At 39.6% G+C, this 23551-nt stretch overlaps 1 protein-coding gene across 1 annotated transcript in view; it reads right to left on the bottom strand.

Annotated features, from left to right (window-relative positions):
• Positions 1-1401: 1401 nt before the first annotated feature.
• Positions 1402-23551, bottom strand: part of MLLT3 (MLLT3 super elongation complex subunit) — a 273770-nt gene continuing 251620 nt past the window's right edge. The window contains 4 exon segments of the mRNA XM_028523171.2: positions 1402-7278; positions 14665-14736; positions 15857-15928; positions 21510-21609. Coding sequence (XP_028378972.1) covers positions 7147-7278; positions 14665-14736; positions 15857-15928; positions 21510-21609 — 376 coding nt within the window. The 3' untranslated portion in view covers positions 1402-7146.

Here is a 23551-nt window from a genome sequence, read left to right as displayed (position 1 = left end):
TCTGAAAAAATGTCCCAGTTTGGACAGTAAGTTAAATGATCACCCAACCCAGAAAACTACTTTCAGGCATATTAATAGCTATGTTGTCCTGCTCTGAACCTGTAGCACCCAAACTTATGTTGTGAACCTTGGAGAATGAAATCCACTAGACAAACTATTCTGGTCAAGGAACTTAAAGGCAAAACATCTGTTATCATCTGTGTACTGCTGTTGTGCTACACATAATTTGGGGCACGTTGTGTCCCATAAACAAGCTTGGTTGTTGTTGTTAGGACACATGGCTTCTCAGAAATTTAATATTGTAACATGTCATGAATTTCCAAGAGGCTCATATACTAAGCAGTTTTTCCAAACTTATTTAAACACAAAATCATTTTTTAATGAAACGTCAAGAGAGATCAGTGTTCCACAAAATGCTCCCACATTTTTGTTCAACACCACGGGTGCCTAGAATGTCCTGGAATTGTTCCGAGTCCTGGAGAGTCAGCAGCGAACAAGGCAGTCCTCGTCCTCGTGAGGCTTACATTCTAGTGGGGAAGACAGGTCATAAACCTGGAAATAGACAAAGAAAATTTGGACAATGATCTATCCCCCAAGCTACTGACAGTCAAGACAAAACCTACAAAATCCACCAACTCTGAGAAATACTCAGGCAGCAGCAACCCACTTTGAGACAGGAGTTGGCAACGATTCACGTCTGTCAAAAGCCATCGATAGGCACCACGTTTTCCGAGCAGTAAACATTCCCTTAACAAATCCCTGCTCCGTGAACTGACTGCATTTCATTCAGCATTCTTGTTAGTATAAATGTGCCTTTGGGAGAGTCCAACTTCTATTGGCTTTTGTTTGTAGACGATATTCATAATTTGTCTCTAATGCTCTTCCCTGTTGTGTCTAGACTAAGGTGTTATTGAAAATTGCATCACTTTCAAAGAGATGTTTATAGTTGCCCAGCACCCAGGGAATAAATTAGAACAAATGGAGAGTTACCACATTCTATGCCATGCATCCCACCCCCTCGGGCTGGGATGAGGGACAAGGAGGTGCTTTAGAAAAAAAATGCACATGCACACAAAAAAACTCCTACCCTTTGGATCGATTCTGTGCAGAATAGAGACTCATATTTAAATGAATAAGCCAAGTTAAAACTTTCCCTCCTGGAACAAAGCAAAAGGAAAGCCTCTTTATGTTGCAGGGGCCTTAGATGCCACAGCTGAGCCTGTCCCAAAGCTTCCCTCGGCTGCTCAAAAACTAAGCCATCTTGCTGCATTTAGCACTTCTCACCAGACCACCCACCCAGATGCGGATACACAAACCACATGTGTGAGGAATGCTGCTCGGCTAGGAAATCAGTATCAGTATTTCAACCTTATTACTTGCACAGACGGCCTTTTTAGAGCGACTCATTTGTTTTATCTTTTCAATAGCTTTGATTATTTTCTTTTAATGGCCTGGATTTATCCCTTTCTACTCTTTTGAAACTTCAGAACTCTGTGGTGGGGACTGCATGTGGTGGAAGACATGATTACAAGGGGAAAATGAGCAAATAGCTTTGCCTTTACTCACTGCCTATCTCCCCACTCCTGTAACCACCTATTCCGTGTGGTTGCCCAGTAGTGCCCTGAGTTAGTACAAAAGTGGTTTCAAGGAGCCTTTCCATTCACACGGTAGGGTATTTTTATTGTTATTTAATAGCTATTGAGCCCAGTTACAATTACTGTTTAGTTTGTGCCATGTATTTCTCTTCTTAGCCCTCAGGAATGGTACAGGTCATTCTTTAATTAAGAGGGAATTAAGACCAAGAGGCTAACCTGACAGCCCAGGGGAAGTTAACAGCCTCTGGGAAAGATGGGAATTGACTTTAAAGAAGGGACCATATAAGCAGGAAGGTGTGGATACTGTCTCCCGGCAGAAGCAGCAGAGCACTGAAGGGTTTCCTATTTGGGTGGTATCCTGGGCAAGGAAACCAGTAAAATATGCTTAGCTGCTCTACTAATCAGAACAAACAAGACCATTAGTTTTGGATACTATGTTCCTGAATTACCAAGCAGGGAGGTCTGGGTATCAGGACTCAGTTAAGCTGCCATCTCCTGCCAGGGCTCCTTGCATATCCAAGTGGGAACACAATTCAGAGAGACGGTGGAACAAATGTCTTGAGAAAACTGTAGCTCAGCGCACTTCGTGTTTGAGACCACTTGGTGATGACACCCTGAGTCTTCAGGAGGCCCAAGATGCCCATCTGGACTTTCTCCAGGCTGGAGAAAAATGCAAGGCCATTATTTTAAAATAAACAAATGAATATCTATGCTGAAACAAGAGAAGAGATTAGTCCAATTCCAGCCTGGTCATTAGAAAGCTTAGCTGTCAGCCCAGCCCATCTGGGACTGCTGCTTCCACACCTACAGTCACGTTCCGGGAGATAAGATGCTAGGCAGCCCGCCATTATCTTCTGGACGGCTTGTTAGATTGCAGATACTGCTAGTTCCTCAAATTTGATGTCTCTTCACTATTAAAAAGAGCCTTCCATCCAATTCCCTGGTTATTTGCCAAACTAAAAGCATTCTATTCTCTTTGTTGAAGTAGTTTTTCTCCTTCCTGTCTAATTAAGGTAGCATTTCTTGCTGCTAAAGTAACTGCAGGGCTTTTGTTAGAAGACTGATTCTGTCCAGTGATAGTGTGTTGTGTTGTTTATGAACAAAATCTTCCAGAGAAACAGGGGGAAATGAAAAAATATCATGCACAAGTAACCTGATTTATTCCAAAAACATGTGCCACCATTTTTTTGCCCAACACTATAGAGCCTAAAAAATGTACTGGTTTAGGGCACAGAAAATGGTGCTCAGACACTACTGGTCTCATCTCTCCATTCCTTCTTCCCTAGGACCAGCATCTCTTCTTGAGAAAAGGTAGGGGCTCATTTTTCTGTATGCAAAGCAAAACCAAACTTTGGTCAAATGACTCTTAACAAATCAGTAAGACTATACATTGTAAAAAACATGGAGCCACAATAGATTAGATATGAATTTAAGAAAGAAAAACAGCTATTTCTGTCAATCTGTACTTACATTTCAACATGGGTTTTAGAGATGGGAAATACATCTTACGAATGCCTTGTTGTTCACATAATAGCATCTACACACACATACACAGTGTATCTTTCAACAAAACTACACATACACACTCCATTTAAAAAGATACTGACAGATTTATAAAATGTATTGGCCTTGCATTATTAATCTCAAGAATACATTTTTACTTAATTTATTTTTGCACTGCATGGTAGCTCTGGCCACCGTTCAGGATCTGTCAGCATTTCCATCAAAACTCTATTTTCAGAATAGTGGAGTATAAGTGCCAAAATACATATTTACAGTTTACAGACAGAGGTGGCTTTGTCTTCCTTTTAAACTGACTTCTTCGATGCATCTTTACAAGGAATATTCAGGGATGGCAATGCCTACATGACAAAAAGCATCATATAAAACAAGAGGTCAGAGATGTAGACTTCCGGCCCGAGACTAAACCGTGGGGACTGACTCCTCTACATTCATCGCAGTTGTAGTAGACTTGGCATCACAGTCTTAGTTTTAGAGCAACAGTCCAAAGCAAGTTTATAATATGCGTGCGTGCCTCTGTGTGTGAATGCAGCACACGCACAGTGCTAAAGGTGGAAAGAAATGAACATACAGCAAACTACTCCAGAACTGATCACATCCACAGTGAGAAAAATGAACACCAGCCACCAAACACAAACACTGACCATTTCCAACACTGAATATCCAACTCCATTACCTAGGCAGAGTTAAAACATTTAAGATAAAGTCTCTTCTCTTAAACACGTTATGTTAAGTCGTTAACATGCACAGGGCTTGGAATGTTATGCAGGCCTGATCAGTCTTTTATAAAGATGAGCTGAGTCTGTAGAAATTATCTGTAGAAACTTTTTTTTTGGTGGAAGAAAGCCAAATGTATTGGCCCTGTCCACAAAAAGGTGCATAATTATTCAGATTAGAGAGATTTGCTTAGCAATTTAAAAATGTTCAGGACACTCTCCTATGATTTTTTTCCCTCTAGTCTAATGTTTTCATGTTCTTCCCTACTCTGACACAATATACAAGCATATATAGACATGCCTACTTGTCTACACAGAGAGATGGATTATGGCAAAGAAACAAAACAACTGCAAACGGTGTTGCTGACATGACCGCCACATGCTGAGTCAGAAGCACCTGCTCTCATACATGTTCTGCGGCAAAACCAGAGGCAGAAGCTAATTTATTAGGGGGGAAGTTCTGTACATACACTTTTCTCCTCAGATTACTGGGGAAAAAATTTAAAGAAAGTTTATCATATTCTGGCTGTCTCAAACTATATTCACACTCACCCAATTAATTTTATTTGAAACATCTATTTATATGTATATACACCAAAGAAACTAAACCCTGCCATTTTTTTTTGTGCTTAAAAAACCAAAGCCACTATTAGGACACACATGTGCCCAAAACATTTTTTAACAGGTTTCAAAGGTGAGTGTACACAAATATGGCAGAACTGAGTGGGTTACTTAAGAGAAGTATAACTTTTGGAAATTAATTGAAAGGGGATTCATTATTTCTGCATTTATAACTTAGATGAAAGCAAGGGTGTAACTTCTAAAAACTTAACCATGTGACTCTTACTCTACTGAAATTTTGTGGAAAACTCCCTTTGCTCATCCACAACTAGTAGGTGGATAGTTTTCCCCAGGTTTTGTTATCAATTGCAAACTTACGATGACAATTATTTGGAAGATATTTGCTTTATCACCTGAACTGAGCATCTAAATTTTATCACTGTAATAATATCCCTTCTTAACCACTTTGTTTGATCATTTGTGTTACCTAATTACTTGCTTAATAACCTAAAGAACAACAACAACAAAATCTTTACATTGCCAAATCATAGTTTTTGCCACACAATTTAGTTGCAAAAATAAAAATGGCCCAAACTACATACACACATTCCTACTTAAACTACACAGATATTTCAGATACACCACATACATTTCTAGCTTCATTAGGATATGTGAATTAGCAGTTAGAAATTTTAAAGAGTTTTAAATTTTGCAAATAATTCCATTCAAGCATTGTCCTCCCCTTCCACCTGTAAAGTTCAAAACAAAACAAAACACAACTAAAATCACACGATTCATCAGTCACCTAAAATGACTTAGGAAGCTTCTTCTCTAATAAATCATCGAGAAGTGGACCAGACGACAAATGCTTCAAGGACAGTTTGTGCCAATCATCAAAAATCATAACATGATTGAAAACATACACTTGTCCTCAGGGAGGATGCTTCAGAGAAGTAATTTACAAGAAGCATGGTTGTATTATTTTTTAAAGGAAAAAATAGTGTCTTTGGATAGAAAGAAACAAAGGTTAAAAAAAAATCCCCCTTTTTAAAATGCAGAAATAACTCCATTATCAACCTTCATTTACATTACTGCACAAAAGAATGGGTCTGGAAGGACCGTTTTCTGTACAGACACTAGTTAATCTCTGTATGAAAAGACAGCATCTGGCATGGGAATAAACAAGGGAGACACTGGTCTATTAGCACAGATAGAGACTTTCTTAAGGCTGATCCAGTGAACGAACCTTTGGATCCAGAAGTATTTCTTCATTTCTTTTCTTTTTAGTTGAGTTCCTAGCAAAAACTTGAAAGATGAGCTGTTCTCACTTTGCATTTCTCCATCTATGGAGGGGATGGAATAATGACACCAAAAGTACTTTGGTTTTGTTTTTTGTTTTTTTCTTTAAAAATAATTTGCTTTCTTTTGCATGCCATAGGAAAGGTTTCTAGTTTCAAAACAGGGTACATCAAGAACAAAAATATCCCCCCTCCCCAACCTCCTTTATTTTCACCAATACAAGAAATCCTTCTGGAAACATAAGCAAGTGACTAAACAGGTATCGAACCACTGAATCTACAAGTTAATACATAATCTGTTATGGCAGAATAACCAAGAATTTCCCCCAAAGATTTAAATTTTCCAAATATAGAAAGAGTCTAAGGGGATCATATGCGAACAAACAAAAATCTCTTATTCCAGGTTTTACGATTAAGATGAATGACACACTGGCAGCTGAAGAAAGCCAAAACTCTTACTAATAAATAGATCCAAATTACGAATTTCTACAACATTTCTTTAGAAAACAGAACCAGAATTCCTTTTTTAAAAAATGATGATCCTCTGGAATGCCTTTACTTCCATATTTATCTAATATTGTAACAGTGACACAGACACCAGAGTGCTGGCGACAGCTCAACAATGCTGGACGCAGGACGTTTACACGCATTACTTTTGTTTGAAAGTCCTACGGGTTTGTTGACTAAGGCTAGACAGCAAGTCATGATCCTATTTGGTGCTTTTTCTACCATGGTCCAAGATCATTATATGGATACAGCCAAGGACTGGGCCCCAACTTTCAGGAGAAAGACCACAAAGAAGAAAATCAGGGTGGTTATTTGGTCCCCCCAGTTGATCGTTTGTGTCCTAGAACTGGAAAAACAGAAGGTGGAAAAACAGACTGCAACGAGTTAGAGGAGTTGGAAAAAGTTGGTGGAGAGTGGCATGGTATACGAGTAAGGTCACTGGGCTTGGGATGGCAAGGGCGCTGCATTGAAAGAGCATCCACGGGACCAAGTACTTATAATGTCTTGTGGTGTCATTCCCTCAATGACTTTCAGGTATCTGTATGCGATAATAAATAGATCAGTTATGTAATAAGGCAGTGTGTTGAATATGCATTCGTCCTGTGGAATGAACCACCACAGAGAGAGATACATGATACCATACACATTCTTTAAGTTTTCTTGTGTTGTGTTTGATTTGTTTGTTTTCAAGGCTATCCAGGCAAACTCTTCCCGGGGTTTCCTTGGAGAGAAGAGTGGTCCGCTGAGGCTGGTTTGTTTAACCTCTCCTTTATCAAGAGATGATGACTGGCTTCAAAGAAAAATAAAGCTGAAGGTTGCTTGATTTTTATTTTTTCCCTTTTGGTTGCATCATTCTGAGTGTTTTCTTATAAACAACAACAACAAAAAATCACAACCAAAAAAAAAAAAAGAACCCAATAGTTTTTGATGCATCCAGTTGTTGTATCCTCAGGATGTTCCAGATGTTTCCAGGTAACTCTGTAGTTTACGGACTGTGGTTTTGTCCAGGGAGCAAAGGTCAAAATCAAATGTTGTGTTTGTGATATGAAAGTGTCCAGTTTCTTCTATAAGGTTCACAATCTAGAAGAATGAAGAAGAGAAAGTTTAGACAATAATAAATTGACATTAAAAAGCAAAGAGAGAGAGATGGAAGGGGTCAAATATAGAACATCTGACATATACAGTAAGAAGTTCCTATACTATTAAGGGCACTACCGTGTCTCTTAGCCAATTTGTAAGCCAAAGGAATATTAACCCTTTGAAATTCTGAATGAGAGCAGATTACCTGTTCTCATCATTTATATCCTTTAAACTGCTTCATACTTTCAAGTTATCAACAAAGTATTTTACTGTAGAGGTGGGAGTGAGAGTAGATTGTTAGGGGGAGATACGATTACAAGACCACTTTAACTCTTAGTTATTGACTCAATGGAGACTAAGTATACCTACTAGATATATGGAAATTCCAGTCTGTAATTAACAAAACTCCTTACTAAAAAAAAAATACACACACACACATGCATCCACACATATATAGTGATGAACATTTTTCTTCCTGGTTACATTATTGTTGAACTTTTAAAAAGTGCAAGAACCCACAAAGAAAAAAATGTAAACCATGTATGACTTCCGTCCCCCTGAGGATCATAGGTAGTGAGTGACTGGAAGCGGGGCTTCAGGAAGCCTGTTCAGGGTACGGGAACTGTGCTGTTGCTTGGATATAAGGGATGCATTCACTTTGTTCAAATTCCTATAGTTTTACACTTTGTTATACCTCAATGAAAAATGAATAAAAATCTATATTTATTACTTATAGTCATGTTCAGTTGATTGCCTGTTATATTTGGGAGTGATAAGTTATTAACCAGAGAAAGAAAGGATGCTTTTGTCTCCTTGTTTGTCCTAGTGACACCTCATTTCTTATTGCATCAGCTCCAACTCTCAGAAATGTGATACACAGAAATGGTGACAGAGGCACTGGTGTTTTGCCCTGGCTTTCAGGACATATCCAAGGTTTCGACATTAAGAATGTTGGTTATTGGCTTGAGAGAATCTTTTACCATGTTATGTGTCTTTTTGTTCCTATTTTACTAATAATTTTGATCAGAAATGAATGCTGTGCCTGGGTAGTGTGGGATTTAGATAGGCTTGCTGTGAGTCAAAGGGGATAGAGAGGGTTAATTGCAGTAAGCTTGGTGTGTGTGGTGGTGGGGGGGGGGAATGAAGTGGGGGGTTGAAAATCCCCACCTTGATGAGAGATAAAACACACAGAGAAAACAACTGGCAAATTCTTCCACTTATTTTTAGTTGTCTCTATTACTCCCTTTCTATCACTTACTTTGATTCTCTTTGGTTCAATAATCTTAAAAAGGAGAAAAAATACTTTTAATTAATTAGCCTATTCATTTAATGACATTTTAGATTACCTAATTTCAGGTTGAGAACAGCAAAAACTTTTGACGTTCTCTTCTTAAAATTAATTTCCTTTTTAAAAAAGTAATTTGTGAACGATTCCATATGGATTAGTGGCTCTCAACATAAAATGTGCTCCCCTTTCCTGACACATTTGACTTCCACAGAAGCATAGGACACATTTAGCCTCATCCAGTGGTTGCACAACTCCAGACTTAGCTGCCATCACCTTATTCAATCTTTGAGACTATTTTTTTAGATAAAACTATTGGTTTAATAATGAAAAAAGTTACTCCCATTGCAAAACCATGACATACATAGTCCATTTCCTACCTGATATCCATTTATCACTTCTTTTTTACTAACAGAAGCTTGATTTTCTGGGAGGGGCAACACACCAGGCTACGGTACCTGCCCCTCCAGACCCATGTGCAGCACTGAGTAGATACCTCTATTTACAATGTATTTTTCACAAATCACTGGGCTTTTGGGGAAAATTTTAGTGAACGTGTGAACAATGGGTATGTGCCTTTGCCCTGTACCCCTCTTTCTGTCTGAAATGAAGAGATGCAACCCTGGAAGTGCAATGGCTGTCTCCCCCTCACGGGGATGAATGCACAATGTGAAAGACGGCCAAGCAGGAAGGCCAGAAGTCTACATCCTCAGTGGCATCTTTTAAGCCACCACATTGACTACAAATTACTTACCTCCAGGTCTGTTATTATGGGGGTAGGTGGACAGGGAGCCTTCCTTGCTTTAAAGCACTGGATCTAAGGTTCTATTACACGCACCAAGAGATTACTAAAAGGGGTATTTCCAGCTGTGGCTAAACTACAGCATTCATATAAGAATTTATCAAGCAGGATGATCTTATTATTAACACTAAAAGATCTAAAATGGACCCTCATTCTTTAAATTAGTTAACAGTTATAGAGCTTTGGGTAAGTCACACACACACACATCTACGTACACAGAGACATACACCCAGCTATGTCCACACACACACACACACACACACACACCTTTCAAGGCAATCATACTTACTATATATTTCACATTGATTGATTTAAGAGTACCTTCCAGAGTAAATTTGTTTTTTCCCCATTGTGTAGAAATACTATAGAACTAACGAAAATGTGTACACTTCAGGGGAGACACAAACAGCCTCTTCAAAGCTCTTTCTGGACAGAAATAAATAGCCTTTTAAGTGATACAACGGAGACAAATGACAATTATTCCAGAGTGTGACTCATCCCCCCAACTAGCAGGCAGGTAAAGGAAAAAGCATTCAGAATAGAGCCCTGGATTTGGCTTATCAAGTTCTGACTCTGCTCACTACTTCAATGGCATTGAATGACACTGGACAGAACATTATAACCTCTGAGCCTATTTCCTCACCTACAAAACAAGGAAAATGCCAATTGTCTACCATCCTGCAGCGTTGTGCAGAGACTCCAATAAAATATGGTAAATGAAGCTCCTTTATAAACTGTGCCCTGCTACACAGACCAGGACAACATGACTGTAACTACCGTAGGGGTATAAAGTTATCCTTCATTATCCAGGCAGTAGCTCCACGGCACAGGGATGACCAGACCCCAGGCTCTTTCCTGCTCCCCTCATTGACCGTCAGCCATTTCATTAGCACTCAAACAGATGAAGCAGGGAAAATGCCAGAAGCTAAAACTCAGAAAAGACCTAATTGGATTTTTTAAAAAAATAATTATAAGAAAAGTTTGCAAGGGGAAGGGAAGAAAGCAGGGAGAACAGTAGTTGAAGGAAATTAGTTGAAATGACAAACTAAAACCACAACGTGGGGTTAAGGAAGTACAGCCCTGCATTTTCCCTAGAAAATGACAGGTACCTTACCCGTTTAAGTAAATAGCTTTCTGTGACTCGATATAGCTGCTCAGTAATTACTTCATAAGTAGAAAACAGAGAAAAATACCTTTTTGAAAAAGCCACTTGATTTTAAAGCAAATAAACACATTTTCCCACTAGGAAATTCAGCTTAGTCATCTCACATGCACTGTAATATCTTGTAGGTTTCCAGGGCTTCAATCACAGTCCTCCTACTTCCTCCACAACCAGCGTGTCCCACCCCGCCTGCAGCCACAAACACACAAAGATATAAAGGGGAACTGATCAATCTCACCAAATGAGCCCCGAGTTTTTATGGGTGCCTAGAAGAACACATCAAGGCAGATGCAGAGATAGCCTAAAAGCAGAAGTAGTGGCAGGAGCTGGAGTATTCGGAACTATTTGCCAAAGGGAACGGCATAATAATTTGAGTTATTAGAGCATGTACCCATGTCCTCAATTAGGGAGACTTCATAAAGAAATATAAATGTGGGCTCCTTTCCTGGAATCCTGATAGTTAGGGCATCAGAAACACAGCATTAACATGCTTTTACTCCTATGACACAAGCCACAGAGCCTGAAAACACCACACCAGGCCCCGAGGACACCACTCTGCCTTTCTGTCAGCATCCCCTGCTCTGCTGATGCAGTGTGGCCCTGCCTCGGTGTCAGTGCCCTGCATCATATTGCAATAATAAATGCCTCTCCAAAATCATAATAAAAGAGAGGGCGACTGCAGGCAAGAAAAGCAGGTGAGGACACAGGGTCCGTGTGGGAAGTGGAAGAGCATGCACACTGCTTAACGTGTTCTTCAGACGATGGTCGCTGTGAAAGCACTCGTGATGGATTATTTCCTGCCGTATCAGCCTTTTAGTGGCTACCATGCAAGCTTTTTTTTTTTTTTTTAAGAAGGAAGATCCACTTGTTAAATCAGTGATTCCTTCCCCTAACCCTGGTTTTTAATTATAAAAAGATAGAAGCATTATTTTTAGTCTGATTATATATTTTTTAAACCAGGGTTCTTTCTACCTGCAGCAGCCTCTTGACTGAGTGGGAACTAGTAGACAAGCTCTGTTTCACCTGCATCTGCTCAGAGTGGAGTCAGGGAGTGGAATCAGGGCGGGGATAAGTTAGGCCTTCCTGTAGAAAGAACACAGGTGGCAAACACAAGGCCTGCAGGCTGAATCCGGCCCTCCACCTTGTTTTATCTGGCCTGGCACCTTGTTTCTAACTGGCAGCAGTGCTGAGCTCTCGCTTAACTGTTAAGTAGTTACATTTATACAGTCCTAAAATTACATTCGGCCCTTTGAAGGCAACTGGGGGGCTGATGTGGCCCTTGGTGAAAATGAGTTTGACAGCCCTGCCATAAAATGACTGTGGCCATGGACTAGGGAACACTGTCTTGCCATGTGACATGTGCCATACCTTGGGTTAAGAGGCAGACTGTCAGCCCTCCATCTACAGGGGATTCTAAAACATGACAGGCGATTTCCCAGGATGGAGAAAAATCATTTTCAGCAGAGCATTCCTCAAGGAGGGGTCTCCATGTTTTAGAGGGAATACTTGATAACCCCTCACTCCCCATATCCTGGAAGATAGTTCTAAAAGTGTAATAGCTATTATCTAAATTACTAAACTATCTTTGAAGGAAGCCCTGACTTTTTTCCTCCTTTGTAGGATGCAAATCCAGACTCAGAGTTGAATTGCTGACAAGTTTAGCGTGTTCCATCTCCCTTTCCAAATAAAGGCAGAACACGTGGTTTAAAGAAGAATCAAATTATTGATCAGCCCTGTAACTGATATCTCCAGGTTTCACTGTATCCACTATACTATATTTTTACCTTATGGAAAAGTGGCTTAAGAATACAGGCTCTTGATGCATTGCTTCCTGTTTGTTAAACTAGCTGTTGGGCACCAGTGCTGTGTGCCCCTAGATTAATATGAAGATACTAATCACCTTCTGTGAGCCAAAATAAAAGAGTCAGAGTGGATTCGATGTATTTAATAGGAAAAGGACCTAGGACGTGATCCTGGGCTACTAGAAATTCCATCTCAGGTGTCAGGTCTGCATGGCAGAGAATACATAGACCGTGGAATGCATTCCATGACAGGACAGCTCTCAAGGTGCAGAGTAGCACTGGTCCTCCATAGTGCTAGGTTTTACAATAAGAATTAATTAAGCAGTAAACCGTGACAGGACATGCATCATGGTATCATAATCACAAGCCTCAGCTGCATTACAAGGCAAAAGGCCAAAGACAGAGAGCTTTCAAGCAGCCTGGGAATGCAATTAGGGTGAAACGCTGTGCGCCCTTGAGTGCCTTTATGCCAGGTTAAAAATTCATAAAGATCACTCTCTCCCTCTAGAACACTAAAATAATCCACTTCGATGGAAGTCTCAAGTTAAGCCATCTTCTCTCAGAACTCTTTCAAAGGTCAAAGTAAAGGACAATGTGAAACTAGGAATGCCAACGACACCCCAAGGTAAGACTGTGCCGAACGGCCTAGTATCCTCCACTCGTTGGCTGGGCTTCCTTTGTAAAGGTGTCCCAGCCCTGTCCAAACATCTGTCTCTCCCTCTGCCAGACTCACTATTTGGGCCCAACTTGTATGTTAATAGCTTTATCAGACAATTGCTCCACAGTGGTTCAGAGCTGGCATTTGGGAGAGGGAACGGAGGGGGAGGTCAGCTAATAAAGTTACCATCACTATTCAGTCAATTAGCCCCAAATAATTGGTAAATGGCAGGCTGAACAATTTTGAGTTCTACAGAAGAAAACTGAAGAAAAATATTAGCAAAGTCTCAGGGTAAGCTACTCAAATCCTGCTCCCTTACCCATACTCACTTAAATGGAATTGCAACTTAGACCTAATTAAGAATCATAGGTCTGTAGTCTTTTGTTCAAATCTGAAACTCTAGAACAGCTAAAAAGCTTATCAGACCAATCAGGAAACTTGGCAAGCCTGAGAGTGTGTATTTATAGATTTAAGCAAAAATGTACACAGAATATAAATATTACCATCAGCCATTAAATGTTAAAAAACCACACGTGTGCACACACACAGTTGGGGTAGATTAAGTACAAACTTTAAGTCATTTGAAAGTGGTAAAAAAAATATATCAACAGTGAAATAATCTACAAACCTATGCTGGAATTTAGAATACAACCTTCCCTTTGGGTGTTAAAGAAAAAATATTTTATCAGTAGCCACTGTTAATGCAATGGATGCACGTAACTGTATGAAAGCTAAAAACCACCCCTCTTATCTTCTCAAAACATCAAATTGTACTAATAGAAGTTTCCCATTCTACAAGTATTCCACAGTTGAGTTCATAATAATAGAATGTATGTTGTACGAGATAAGAGAAATGAGGGAAATATTTATTTTCCTTAGAATGTAATTGGCAAAAGATTACTAAATTGAATCATAAATGTTTACAACACTTGACTGAAAGTCTTATCACTATTTTCCCATGAAACCAGAAGCCTGGCCCCAAAGGTTTCTGCATTTCTACTATCCCCTCCCTCAGCCCACATCTCAGCATCAGCCAGCTGAGGGATCAGTCTATTCCGGCACCATCACCTCTACAGGTGCCTGGTCTTCACTGCCCATGGCACCAGGGAAGGGAAATAATCACGGCAAAGCTCCAAAGCAGACTTCCAGGTAGGGTTGGAAGTGAGCATGCTTCCGAAATACAGATGACCCTTGCATAACACAGAGGTTAGGGGTGCCACCCCACCCCTGCACAGTCGAATATCCAGGTATAACTTCTGACTCCCACAAAACTTAACTACAGTCCCTTGGTATCTGAAGGATTTTGGTTCGAGGACTCCATATGGATAGCCAAACCCTCAGCTGCTCAAGTTCCTTATATAAAATGGTGTAGAACAGTGCATACTGTCGACCTTCTGCATACAGAGATTCCCAACTGCAGGCGGAAAATACTGTTTTTGATCCACAGCTGGTTGATATGAAGGGCCAACTGTATAGTCGTTGAAAAGTATCTGCATATGAGCAAACCAGTGCAATTTAAACCCATGTTGCTCTAGGGTCAACTGTACTTCTGCGGGTGGCATTGGCCGGGTTCTGGCAGCGCGGGGCTGGCGTGGTCTCCTGGTGCTATCACACTGCCCCAGGACAAACTAGGCCCTCAGGCTTTTGGAAAGGGTTGTACTAAAAAGCATTTCTCACCTGCTGCAGAATGTGTCTTTCCCTCAAGGTCATTAACCTTCTGTGAAGCTCTACCAGTTCATCTAGGTACGCCTGAAAGAGAAGAATATCCCCAAAGAGCAAGCATGTTAGGAAGCAGTCAAAAATACAGAACTAAATAAATAAGAACATATAAGCGGCAACCGGAGATCCCTCATTCTACCTCAACCAGGTTGTGTAGACTCTGTGCCCAAGGCCTTTGAAGATCAAGTCTGTCTTGGCCAACTACTACCTTCATCAAGCCAGCTTTTTTTAAAAGGAGCAATTCTTGCGCTTATTTTCTCTCAGCAAGATTCAAGTGAGCCTCACTACTCCCAGCAATGCCTTTAGAGAGAAGGGGAGCTCAATGATAAATTGTGAGGTATCGAAGTCTACTTTAATTTTTTTAAATTCATCTATCTTAGAATCCTTTTAGCTAAGAGAAAAAGTTTAAGTTTGAACATGGAAGTACCCACGCACATTACCATTTACTTCAGGGCAAATTCTTAACATAAAAATTAAAAAGCCTTCCCTCTTATCAAACATATCTAACATTGCTAGTGAACAGCAAGTGAAAGAACAGAAGAATGTCTTACGAGAAATAGAGGTTACTATCCAAATTAGCATGTGGCTTGTTAAGAGCTCCCCTGAAAAGGCAGAGGTGACCTCTCCTTCCATATGCTGAGACCCATGAGTCTTTGTTAGTATAGCTGCATGGGTATTCCTACCACTATTTGCAATGAAGGCGAATGAGAGGTCTGTGAAGCACTAGACAGGCCTGCCCTGACCTTGCAAAGCACGTCAGGACACTGCCCACACCAGGAGACTTACCCCTAACAGGTCTTGCTGCCCGATTTCAGGTGAATTATGCCCACTTGGGGAAAGCACAGTGCATTAGGGTCAGAGGCCCTGCTCACTTACGTCTGACATTTCTTCACCCTATAACTCCATCACAAGTCTCTTACCACCCGATTTAATGTCCCTGAAATTCCTGGGCAATCTAGGCACCAGGGCAAATGACAGCATAAGGCCAACTTTAATGCTGGAGAGATAAGAAGATTTGGAAAATAAACTACTCTCGGGCACTTCTGATGAAGACAATGAGAGGAGAACCAGCCAGGATGAACAAGAGAATCATAAAGAAACAGAGGACACATCAGTGCTGTAGCATCAGAGTAAAGGACTGGAAACCTACCTTGTCACATTCACCATTCTTTATTTGCTTATCTGATTTGCTTTGCTTTATTGGACTTTTCACTTCAAGAATCTAGGGATCCAAGAGAAAGAACACTGTCAAATTTGATTTCAAGCACTTCTCAGCTAGCCAGCCACCTAAACAAAGGCACTTATGGATGAAATGTCATATGATAACATCGTTTTCCAAATAGGTTTCTCCTCTATACATCTTCTTTTTTCTCTTCCAATCTTACTTTTCTTGGAAAATAAATTACTTATATCTAAAATGCTGACTCAGAGCAATAGAAAACTTTTTAAAAGTTGACAATATGAAAATGGATCTAAGCTTCCAAGGCTACTGCTTCTTTGTGACAATACTCTCACACATATGGACAGCAGCTTAGTTATCCTGGATTATAGTTCCCTCAGGCAAGAATCTTCTCTGATTCATTCTGCTGTTTCAGCTACCAGTGCTCAGTACACTAGAGATGATAAAACAAAATTTCAAATGCCCATTTTAGTACCTGACTTTCAGACTCTAAAAATTACTCAAAGCTACTAACTTGATTCAGCTTTGGAAATAAAGATGGCCACCAGTGACACTGGTTGTCCCCAAATTGGGATCCTCCAAATCAAGAAATAAAAAGCCAGGACTGTCTTCTGTGTTTCCAGAAATGCTGTCTTTACCCATGATAAAATACCAGGTGCCTTTCCTTTCATCTGAACTGATTGCAGCTCAGGTTATGAGCAGTAGTTCTGCATACTACTCAGAAGCTTCCCTGGGGAGCTAGATTTCTAATTAATAAAAACAAAAAATATATTATTACTTAATAAATACAGCTGATTTAATAGAATCTGTAAAATAGAAGATTATGAGGAAAATATTTTTAAATAGCCCTTGCTTAAAATGACTGAAAACCACTGAATTTATTGAGTGCTTACAAATGTATATAAACATAAAAAGTAAAGTAATTTATCTTTTTCATTATTACCTTATTATTGAGTTGTTATAATCTGAAACTTATATTAAGGTAAAAAATACCAAATAAAGCATATTTAAGAAGTCTCATATTCCTACTGCTCTTCTCTTTATCCATTCCTTGTTCTAACATACACACACGCTTGCAAACACACAAATCACAGGCAAATCACAGTTCTGTTCCAAGGTCTACAATATTCCATATCACAAAGAAGACTTTAAAAATGAGTCCACTTTTAATTTGTAGTGTAATGAGCCCTGATTGTGCTAAGAAACCTAGGTTCAGGTCCTAACCACACCATTTAATATGTTGGGGCCTCAAAATAGGAGATGAAATGAGAGAGATTAACAAGATAATGTCCAGATACTTAGCTGTAGAATTTTATACTACTGAACATTTTACCTTTTGAGGATAGGGCCATGACATTCTATAAAAGACCAGATAGTTGTAGAAGGGTATATATGTTTCCTTTGACTTTAGAATGCATGGGTAAGAAGTAAGCTTCTTTCTAAGTCTTACCTAATAATTACCTTTATTCATTTTTAACATTAAGATAAACCAGATGACCACTTTGACCAGGCTAACTTAAAATACAGTACTTTTGGCAATACAAGGAAATTACTTAGTAGCAGAAGCAAGGTAATAATTTTTTTCAAAACATGGTCCACTGTGAGCGAAACCAAACACTCCACTACATTCAGAATTTCCTTCTCTCTATTGTTGCTGGAAATGAGACCTCAAGGGAAAACTCCACACTCAGAGACCTAGGAGTAAGTAGGTCAGTAGATGGCACTCCTCGCCAACTCAGATATAGGGCTGGGCAAAGAGCAGAGACAATCGGCTGAGATTTCAGGCAAGAGGAACAGTGCCTGCCTGCTTGCCCTGTGCATCAGAAAACTGCATTTTCCCATGTCCCACCCTGCCTCCACCCGCCCCCACCTCCATCCCCAATTTACTGCACTTAAGGGGTCAAAGTGATTGAGAAAACTATATATTTGCAATGGAACTTTGCTAGCTAAGCTTAGAGAGTTCTACCACCTTCCCTTCAAAGCAAAAAATAGGACATTGTGAGGCGCTTAAGTCCCACCCTACACATTCCGTAAGTGCTACAGCACAGAAGGCCAAACTACATTGAAATCCTAGTTTCTTTCTTCTGAAGCTGCAGTGGCAGAAACAAAAGCTCCGGGTGTCAGTGATCCGCCTCAAGTTACTGAGTGGCTGCCCAGAGAGGGCTCAGTTAATCTTCCTCCTTTGATCTCTCCCTGCTCCAAAATAAACAGCTTTGTCAAAACCTCATTCTGAGAGAGCTGAGCCATGCAGTAGACAATTGTTTTATTTATGATCACTTCTTATCTTTGAGGAAACGACTCCAGAATATAAAAGTACAGCACCTTGTCTTCCACGGGCTTATTTCAAACCAGTTTAACTGGATAGTCTTTAATTTCATTCAATATGCCTTGCAGGCTGATAGGTGATTTATGATTTTCTGAATATTAACTCAGGTCCGATGGATTACTTCCTTCCTTCAAGGCTCCTCTCTCCTACTGCCCATCCATACCCTCAACCAAAAAGGATCTGAAATTTTGATTTCCTTCTACATAAGGAAGGTTTAAAATTAAAAAAAAAAAATCTCTGGGTAAAACAGCACAGCATTAACTATTATTCCTTATTAAGTTGTATGTACTCAAGGAAACTGCCCCCAGGCCGGCAGCGATGCATCGTTCGCACACGTGGCAGTCTCTGTAAATAGCACTGTGATTAGCTGCACTTCTATCCTTAATCTGAGAAAACAGATTGAGAACTAAAATTTCAAGATTATTATTTGTCCATATCCTCCCCTTTGTGGGGGCTGACAACTCAATTATTCAGCAGATGTATTCTCCACTGATAGGTCTTTCATGTTAATGATCACTAGTTGCTCCTAACAATACTCAGGTTAATTACTTCCATTGTTGACGTGTGGCTGTCTCTCCATTCACTTTTTTTTTTTCAACAGTTAGAAAATATTTGACTCAATTAGCACTTTCCCTCTTCCCTAGTCCCTGGAAGATTTGAGAAAAGGTAAGGAAAACTCAGCTTTGCCTGGTAATTTACAGAAACTTGAGATATCATTATTAACTTGCATACGGAACAGCGAAGGGGTATGGAAGAAGGAAACCCAGAGTCTTCCTGTTTCAATTAAGTCTTTCCAGTGTGTTTTCACCTATTTTATATGATATGAAACTTCAGTTAACCACACACCCACATTCAAATATAAGGTTAAAAATATATTCCAGGGTGAAATTTATGGACTTGAGATTTTTAAGAATTTTTTTACTATTTCATTCATCAGCATAAAGAACTAAGGAAGTCGAGTAAGGAAACTAGAAAGTTTTTAAGTTCTAAGAACACTGATTTAAAGGCATAGCATCACACCTGACCCAAAGCAGGTGATTTGAGAGGCTGAGAAAACAATACTATACCAAGGTTTAAAAACCTTTTCCTGCTCTCAGTTCCAAGACATAGCTCCAAGGGAAGCACTCCTGTGGTACATGGATTTGTTAACCTCGACTAGCTAAAAGTGAAAGCATATGGGCTTTCTTATTATGCTTATAGGTGCATGGAGAAAGTGACATATAATTGAGTATTCCTGACAGATTGATGATTCACATGTGTGAAGCTACATTTGTTGAATAAACACATGCCAAGGAACCAGCGGTATGCTATTTCATAGGATAAAGTAATTTTTACCCTCCCCAGATAAATGATTGTATTCATTTTTGTTCTTGTTTTGGTAGGCAGGTTAAAAAAAAAAAAACCAGAGGAAGTCTGACAACGAATTCAGACCTTTCCTGAAGCCAGGCTCAGCTCAAGATTGCCCATCCAGGCAGTCTGCATGGGCAGCTATTAGAAGAGAGGGGCTTGTAGGAGCTGCATTGACTTAGCAAGCACAGTTGGAAGCCTGACTGGGAAAGGTGCTGAAGGAGCCTCGTGAGGGGCAGGAAAACACAGCCTAATGCTCTTTACTCCTGGCACCGTTGCCGCTGCCTGTAAAACAGCCTAATTCTACTACACCACACACTGGAAGCCAAATAAGTTTAAACTGCATATAAAAATATAGCCATGGTCCAAATTCTACTCTTTTGCCAGTTCACACTAAAGTACAAATTTACAAAAGAATTTTAAGTTATCCAGTTAGCCAGCTCAGGGCTCTTCTCTACTGGTGGGTGATGATGGTTATGCCCTGAGCTTTCACTCTCCTCTGAAATGCTTCCCTTGTGGAGCTGGACAGACATGCCAGCGGTGAAAGCTGGCTGGGCCCTGGGCATGGCTGGCACTGGAGACAGGGAACTGTGTGAACTACAGGGAGATAGAGTAAAGAATAGGAATGCACTTGAACAGCCAATCTGTAACAGATGATGACGTCGGACTGGCACTCATATGCAGGATGCAAAGAAACAGCAGTGGAACTGTAATTGTTGAGGTGTAGAACACTGATATTATTCCTGCTTAACAATAAAGGCTCTAAAATGTAGACAAACACTGTAAATGAAGAAGTTTAAGTTTTAGGAGATCTTTGCTTATGCTTTATACAAAATTTAAGAAGAAAAAGTCTCCAGCTAGAAAAATCACATTTTCCTAGTAAAACAAAGATCACAAATTCAAGGGCAAGTCCATTTAAAATTGTAGGACACCTGTGAAATAGAATAATTTTAGAAAAACACAGTTCTTTATTTTCAAATTAATACTATTCAAATGGTAACTTGAATTAAGCAATTATTGTAGAGGTCACCAAGAATCTGTCTAAACAAAGAGACAAGAATAAGCTTCAGTAATGAGTAACCACTCAATGCATAATGAGGCCTTTACAATATTCATGATATTTGAAAATAGTTTATTTTAGTAACTATTTAAAACGTCCCAATCTTAATCATTTGTTTAACAAAAGCTCTTCATCATAGCTTTCAAAAGCTTTCCAAGTTCTGCCTAGACCTTATCTAAACAACTACATTCTGAGTTGACTATCAAATTAATAAGTTTTCCTTTAGCTTGACTGTAACAACAATGATAATGACCACTATTTACTCTGAATTTTATTAACAATTCCCTACATTCCCAAGTGGTGATCCTCTTTTCCTGAATAACCACACAGAAGCAGAGCACCTATGATAATAAACTTCTGCCATCAACTGAATGCCAGGTAGGTGTGGGCACTGACTCATGCTCCCCACCTATATTATTTATCATCTTCCTAAGTACCAGCAAGGCAGGTATTAACATCCCCATGTACAGATGAGGAAACAGGATCAGAAGTTAAAGTTCTAATTCAGAAGTTTAATTTCCGACAAGTAAATAAATGATTATTAGTAAAAGCAAATAAACAGGCTTTATACTAGCCTAAAAGGTCTTGTTTTTTTAATTCATTAAGTCACCTACTTACTGCCAAGGGGAAAAATAGAAATCATGAGTAAATGGGCAACACTTTTTGTCACCATCCCTTCTTGCATCCATTTAATTAGCCCATCATTAAAACACACTTTTCATGACAACAGAACTCTACTTATCCCTAACTGTATGTTTATTTGTTAGGTTGTATATTCCCATTTATTTGAGACAAAGTTTCAAGTAAAGGAGTGAAAAGTTTTGTGTGCTTTGTAAAATGATCACATGTAGTTTTGCAATGCCTTGAACAGTGCAAACACAGTGATTTACCTGGTTGTTGTTGGTTTTTAATAAAGGTGGCGGGGGTTCGTGATGTAGGGGTGAAGAAGCAGAACTGCTTTCACTATCGCTGCCATCACTTAAGCTAACTCTGAAAAGAAACAGAAGTCATTTGCATCATTACAGATAATTCTAACTACTATGGAAACAGGAGCAGATAGTGAAGTATCTAAATACTCTAAGCATTGAAAACTTGCTTTAATTTATACAACCATTAACACATGTTGACACTTACTTTGTACCTGGAACTGTGTTGTGTTACCTACTATTTCTCATTTAATGATCTCTATTTCACAGGTGAGGAAACTGAGACTAGAAGAGACTAAGTCACTCACCTAGGGTCACAGAAGTAAAAGTGGCTCTTCTAGGATTTAAACCCAAGCAATGTAACCCAATGCTGGTGCTCAGCCACTGAATTCAGTGGCCTCATTTAGTCATTTATCTCCCTGCTCCAGTTCCTCCCACACACTGTATCATCAAGCGTGTCACCCAAGCTTGCAGAAGGTCAAATAAATTAGTTTGTAAGTTACTACCTTTTTTTCCCTTTCCACCTGCCTCTTTGGTACAGGTGAAAATTTTACAAATATGACTAAAATACAGGCTTCAAGAGTGGGAGCAATTGCTAAGAAGAATGTGGACAACAGCCCTGCACGACTGACAGCTCAGGGATGTCTGAGGATGGGATGAGTGAAGCTCATCATGCTAGATTCACTGCCAACCATTTCTACTGTGCAAGAAACGATTTGCAGCTGTCCTTAGGTCTGGACACTTATATGATTCATTGAGAACATATTACAGAATTTAGAAAAATACAGCAATATCTTTCAACAATTAAAGACAATAAAAATATCACCCTCTCCCTTATTTCTTTTTTTTCAGAACAAAATGAAATTTTCTCCTGGCCAAAGTAGGACATATTTCTTTATTCTACTCTACTGAGTGTATGTCCTCCTTTAGAAATGTCCTTCAGGGTTTGCTCCTTATCTTTGGTTATGTACTAACCTGATATAATATTCTTCTCAGAAAGGAAAATGCTTTAGAAATCCAGATAGTTTTTCTCTCGCTCTGAATAGGCAATCACATTCTAGCTCTATAATATATTCAGATAGACAGGATACAAGATAGAAAATGAAGGATACACTGGGACATCCTTCTAGCAAAAACTGATGGAACTTGTTTTTCTTAACTAAATTACATTAATGAAGTATTCAGTTGAAGCACTGCTTTAAAATGCTTCTTGACTGAAGTGGAAGGCTGAGTATTTAAACTGATTAAACAGTCGAGACTTCACAAGTGCACTGAAGATCAAATGTTACACTGGCATTCGTGCGCCAACAGCCCACGTCGGGGGAAAGGAAGAGCATCTCCGGCGATGTGTACCACATCAGACAAGTCACAAATGTGCACTGTCTGACCCACACTCACTCAGGGAGTGGGACAGTAGGCGGGTGGGCAACAGCTAATCAGAATACCTAGATCTCCTACATAACAATAACTTGGGTAGTTGTCTAAACAGGCCATTCATTTTTCATCAGCTAAAACTGAGAGCAGGCAGTGGTGAGGATTTTGGTTGTTATAAATACGCTCCTCCCCTCCAAGTTTCAGTCCACTCTAAGGTCCTTTTGCCTTGTAAGTTTCCTTCTTGTCAGATTAAAGACTTCTAAAAGGAAATGTTATAAGGCCACAGCCATGAGGTTCCTTGTTTACTCCTATTTAAAACAAATGGAGACAGGTGAGTTTGGGAGGCAAGGTGGAGGAAGAGGTGTGGAGTACAGCCATAAGAAGAAATTGAGAGTGCTGATAGGACACAGACTTTAAGGAGCCTCTTCCAAAAGGATGCTAAGAAGTTACCAATGAGGAAACATGGCCTGTCCAGTTTGGGTTCAGATCACACCCCTTTTAGGAATTTCAGGGCCTTCTGAATCATATTGAATAATTGGAAAAGATTTAATGCATTATATTATAAATGTAATTGGATTTTAAGTTCAAGTAGATTCATATTTTTTTCTACTCAAAACACATTAAAGTAAGCA

Source organism: Phyllostomus discolor, chromosome 3 (assembly GCF_004126475.2).
Source record: "Phyllostomus discolor isolate MPI-MPIP mPhyDis1 chromosome 3, mPhyDis1.pri.v3, whole genome shotgun sequence".
Taxonomy (NCBI): domain Eukaryota; kingdom Metazoa; phylum Chordata; class Mammalia; order Chiroptera; family Phyllostomidae; genus Phyllostomus; species Phyllostomus discolor.
This window is presented reverse-complemented; position numbering and strand designations above follow the sequence as displayed.